The sequence below is a fragment of the Vicia villosa genome, linkage group LG2 (assembly GCF_029867415.1).
Source record: "Vicia villosa cultivar HV-30 ecotype Madison, WI linkage group LG2, Vvil1.0, whole genome shotgun sequence".
In the NCBI taxonomy this organism is placed as follows: Eukaryota; Viridiplantae; Streptophyta; class Magnoliopsida; order Fabales; family Fabaceae; genus Vicia; species Vicia villosa.
The window spans coordinates 180,209,923-180,215,580 of NC_081181.1; the positions used below are offsets into that span (position 1 = coordinate 180,209,923).

Here is a 5,658-nt window from a genome sequence, read left to right on the forward strand (position 1 = left end):
TGCATGACATTAACTCTTGTACAGTTATCATTGCAAAATCACATGCTAGTTATAGTTACTAGTTACATGAGACCTCTTATTTTTCTTATTTTTTTTAAAAAAAAATTCACACAACAAAAAATTAAAATCAATTTAATTTTGACAAAAAAATAAATTCACTTGAAATCCATCTTTTTATGAGATACTCCCTCCGTTTTTTACTATAAGTCGTTTTGAAAAAAAAAATTGTATTTAAATATAAGTCGCTTTACAATTCCAATGAATAATTAATGTTACTTTTCCTATTATATCCTTAAATATTTATTATTTTCTCTCCTTTCAATTATATAAATTTATCTTCCATATGTCATTAATGAAAAATAATTTTGTAAAAACTTTCATAATTTTTCATTTTCATACAATAATTATTATTTTTCTTAAACTATGTGAAAAGTCTAAAACGACTTATAATAAAAAACGGAGGGAGTAAGATGATTAGACAAAATAATTATGATTATTAGTACTATGTGTGTCTAATAAATCAATAAAATAAAAAGAGAGAAAAGGCACTTGCTATAGTGACTCATATCATCTCATCTTCTGAACTCCACAAGAAAGAAAAAAAATTAAAAAATAAATAAAAACAACGAGTTAACTCATCTCATACGCATCTAATTTTCACACCTCCCAAGTAAAGGCAAACGAGTTAACTCAATCAACATCAACTTTACTCATCTTCCATTTCAATCTTCTTCTTGCTTCATCATTCTCACACCCCATTAAAATTCAACAGCGACCCATTTATTGAATCAACCTAAACATCACCATTCCTCATTTCAAGAACCTTTTTTTCGTAGTAACCGATGTTTTCAGAAGTTGCATACAAACTGTTCGATGAAATTCCCTAACCACGTCTTGCACACCAAACCCACTTCTCAACCTTCGCCTCGCCGTTCACAGAAAGCTGACAGCTTTTCCCATGGTTAACCAAAATGTACCTCCTTACATCCTCTGGTAACATCAGTGTGTACTTCTCCTCACACTTCACTTGTTCATCCAGAGAATGGCCAGTTGAATTTGACCTCAAAAGCTTCGGTTTTGATGCATGTGCATCATCACAATTGATACTTTCTCCGATTTGGTTTGGGTTTTGCTCATTGGAAGCATTATTATTGAGACTGATTTCGTGTTCGGTTTCAGTTTCAGTTTCGGTTTGAGAACTTTCTTCACACACATGGTCATTGTTGAAATGGGGTGGGGTGATAATTGGGATAGAAACCTGACAAGAATCTTGGTTAAGATTTGCCCGACAAACAGGACATGTGACATGCGAAGCTAGCCATGAATCAATGCACTGAGGGTGAAAAACATGGTTGCATTTAGGTAACAATCTCAAGGTATCATTTTCTTTGAAATCTGTTAAACAAACAGCACATTCCAATGGTCCTTTATCAGTTTTAAGATCCTTGATAGCTGAGTAAAAGAGGATAGGGAAAGTGTTGAGAAGCTCTTGGTTGATACCATGAGAACATGAGCAAGGACAATCAGTGGTGTGGTTTGTTCTTGTGATGATGATGTGTGATTCAACGCAGTTTCTGATGTAGAAAAAGATGATTCCTAGGAAAAGGAGTAGGCAAAGTATGGAACCAACTGTGATTGCAAAGGAGGGTTCCCATTTGTGGTGAGAGATGTCTGTGGGAAGAGGTTGCATGGAGGTTTGGGATTGGACATGGTTGAGGAAGAGAAGGAGGAGGAAGGGGAGTAGAGATGTGTTGAGATGAAACATAAACATAACCATGTTTGTGAGAATTTGATTGAGAAAGAAGAGTGTGATGTTTGGTTTGGTGGAGTTTGTGTTTTAGAGAGGTGGGGAATATGGAGAAAAGGGAGAGGAATGAGTGTTATAAAGGGGAGAGAAGAGGAAAGAGGAAGGGAAGTTGCATTTGTTGCTTGAAGGACAAGGATTTGGTTTAGTGGAGAAAAGCTTGAAAGATGAACGGTGAAGAGTGAAGTGTGAAGTGAACACTCTACTTTTATGTTCCTTTTGGTTAATTCTAAGGGGCTATAAATATATAGCACAAAGTTGAAAGATATATTAATTAATTAAAATACTTAAATAACTTTTTGTTTTGTTTTTAATAGTCTAACTTCAAATATATCCAACATTGCCTTAATTGTGTCAAATATAAGTGCTTGAGTGCAGATTTGAATCCACAACATCCGACTTGTTATTTTTGATAAAATGAACTTTAGCTGTTAATAAAAAAAACAACATATAATGATAATTAGTTTATAGTAGATAAATTTATATTCAAAGATTTTGATCAGTAAAAATTAACATATAATTGACAAATTAGTTTATAACAGAATAATTTATAAACGAACACTTATTATTTAATTGATAGAAATATCTTATAATACATAAATTAATTGATTGAATTTATAGTATTTCATATTTTTCCCCTCCCGATCATAGTTGCGGGGGATCGAATCGTGGTTCTCCCTATCAAGTATAGCGCCAATCACCACTAAACTAACTAACGATTGGTAATATTGCAATTAAACTATAACTTCGTGACAAATTTTGATCCTATTATTAAAAGAAATTGATTTTTAGGTTCATTAAAATATTAATGTATCTAGTCTATAAAATAGACCAAATACATAAATCATTTAATAAATTTAAAAAAAAAATTAAAAATAATTTTTCTCAAAAAGAGAGAGGGAGTAGTTATTAAACATGTTTTTTTAAATGTATAAATTTACAAAACTATAAAACATATTATAAGTACCAAAATAAATCTTGCCAAATAAAACTTATATATTGAACAGATTTAAACCCATACCCAAACATTTAATAAATTATAACAAAATAATTACTAATATTTCTGGAGAGAAATAGTAGCAATTATGTCAACAACTTTTGTTTTTTGTTTTTTTGTCTTAACTCTTGTCTTATTTAATGATGATATATTTAAACTATTTTCATTTAATTTTTTTATTCTTTATTTTTTAACTATTTAATTCATTAATTTATAAGAATAACTTAGATAATCAATTTTTTATTAAAATGAAAATACTAAATATGATTAATTATAAAATTTCAAAAAATATAAATTAAATGTGCTTCATTAATGTGTTGCTTACTTAATTAATTGTAGTTAGTTATGAATTTGTATGAAATAAGTAACAAATTTATATTTAGAGTTGTCATTATGCATTTTCAAGACTCAACATCATTTTGTTGAGCTGGAGAAAGCTGGATTTGGCGGTTTCAATTCATTTCTGCATTTTTCATTCGCTAGTGTTCGGTTTCAGTTTCAATAAAACAGTAGAAGACACAAATTTTGATTAACTTTCGTTCTGGCAGTACTATTGCAGAACTTCATAGTTACATGTTCCAAGGTACTAGTATTCATGCTTAAATGCATCATGTTTTACAACTAGAGTAGTATTTTTTTCCACTAACGAAATTTGTATAAAAACGATGGCTAATGATTGGAACTGAGACAAAAAGTAGTGAAAATAATGTGCGTACAAAATAAAAAATGTGATGGTAGGATCTAGAAGTAAAATTATTTATGGTTTTCAAAGTAATGTAAAAAATGAACAAGCAATCTCATTAAACATGAACGATACAAAGAACGACACACGAAGGCAAATATTAATTGCCCTCAGACACGTCTTTTAGAAGTTGGTGAAAAAATAGTAAAGAATTAAAGAATGAACGATATTTATGTTCATAGTCACATAAAAATTAAACTTAAAATTAAAATGTTTAAATACGACTCCATGTTCAAAGAGGAGAGAAATACTGAAAGGTTTGAAAAATAATAGTTTAAAGCAAAATTATTTTTTAAATTAGAGATTAAAAATATTTTAATTAAAAATATTTCAATATTTTAATTAAAAATGTTTTGACTAGTTTAATTAAAAATTAGAGTTTAAAAATGTTTTTCTAACGTTCACTAGTTTAAAATACTTTCGTAGATGCACCTCAAGAATAATTCAATTTTTGACAAAAAAAAATGTGCTTCTGAATGTGCATCAATAAAAACAGGGGCAAAATTAAAATTTTGTCAGGTACCTAAGAGAATCAAGAGGTGCATTGAGAATTTCTAATAATATATACCATTAGAAATTAGATGTTATAGTATTTTAGAAATAACTATAGATGAGATACATGAGATTAAGTTGTTTAAGAGACCGCCAATTAAGACTTTAAAATGATGTGGAAAAAATTAAATAACGTGGCAACGTGTGAACGAGGTGGATAGATTCATCCTTATACCTTTAACTTTACAGCGTAGTCCTAATTAGGATTGTTCATCGTTTATGAACTGCATTGAACCAAATCACATTTATAATTTGGTTTAGTTTGCAATAACCATTTCAATAAAAATTAAGTTAATGGTTAAAATGGTTTTAATTTAATTTAAAACTGTTTAAAATCAGTTTATATTTTTAAACTAGTTTATAATCAGTTTGCAATTTAAACCAATTTTATATTTTTAACTCTTTTAAAACTAATTTATTTAATTTTATAAAAAAATTATAATAAACTTTTTTAAAAAATATTTATTTAAAAAAACAATTTTTTTATTTTCATAAATTTTTGAAACTTTTTTATTTCTCAGAAAAAAATTTCGAAGTTTTTTAATTTTCATAAACTATTTATTTTCATATTTATTTTAAATTGTAAGAGTAAATTTATAATTTTAAAAATACAATATTATTTATTTTAATATTAATATTTCTTCACATGTTCACAATTTCAAAATATAAGGATTTCTCTATTTTATTCAGTGTAATAATATTTTTTTTGTAAAATATTCTCTGCATATATTAGCAACTGGCAAATAATTTATCTGTCATGTGATTTTTCATTTAATTTTTTAAAATATTCATAGCAAAAAATGTTACACGTTATTCATAGCAAAAATATTCTCTCCTTATAAAAATAGTGACGTAGTCGGAAGCCGCCCAAAGGAATAACAAACGCTAAACCTTGAATGAAAACAAGGTTGCAAGCGCCCAAAGGAATAACAAGCTTTAAACCTTGAATGAAAACAAGGTTGCAAGCACAAACCCTATAGATAAGCTCTGGAGTCTACCAGAAATAAAGAAAACTTTGGATTCCATTATAATAAAAGAGATAATCCTTATGGCCATGCCAAAGGTCTTTAAATACAGAAAACAAATAAACCTTATTGGGCCTTATGGGCCTTTAATCCAAAACAAAATTAAATAAAATAAAAATTGCTTAAATATTAAAACTAAAATTGCTTAAATATTAAAATGCTTTCAGATGTGCGGTTTTTTCTTTGATACACACAATCCTCCTACATCAGTCTCCTTCACTTCTGAAGAACTCGACCCCGAGTTCTCTTCTTGATAAAGAAATTCATCTGGCAGCTTTCTATAATTGTAAGTACCCACTGAAAACCTCTCCTTATGCCGAAACGCCATCATATCTTCTTCCACATTGAAAACTTTAACTTCCATGTGTTTATCTCGCATAGGAGGCAATTCGTTTGCAAGCTCATCTGCGGTTAACTCCTTGAAACCCTTTAGGATCCCTAGCAGTTCTTTTGGAATTGTTGTTTCCTCCTTTACAGCATTCATCAACCCTTTGATCACCACTGGACAAAAACATTCAGTTTCTTTTACAACCTCATC

At 28.9% G+C, this 5,658-nt stretch overlaps 1 protein-coding gene across 1 annotated transcript; it reads right to left on the reverse strand.

Annotated features, from left to right (window-relative positions):
* Positions 1-474: 474 nt before the first annotated feature.
* Positions 475-2,028, reverse strand: LOC131653142 (E3 ubiquitin-protein ligase ATL6-like). Its single transcript, XM_058923219.1, has one exon. It carries the CDS (start codon positions 1,775-1,777, stop codon positions 884-886), a length of 894 nt encoding a protein of 297 aa, XP_058779202.1. The 5' UTR covers positions 1,778-2,028; the 3' UTR covers positions 475-883.
* Between the last annotated feature and the right edge of the window lie 3,630 nt (positions 2,029-5,658).

Coding starts and splice junctions, on each gene's coding strand:
- LOC131653142 (XM_058923219.1), bottom strand. CDS start 1,777: ATGGTTATGTTTATGTTTCATCTCAACACATCTCTACTCCCCTTCCTC.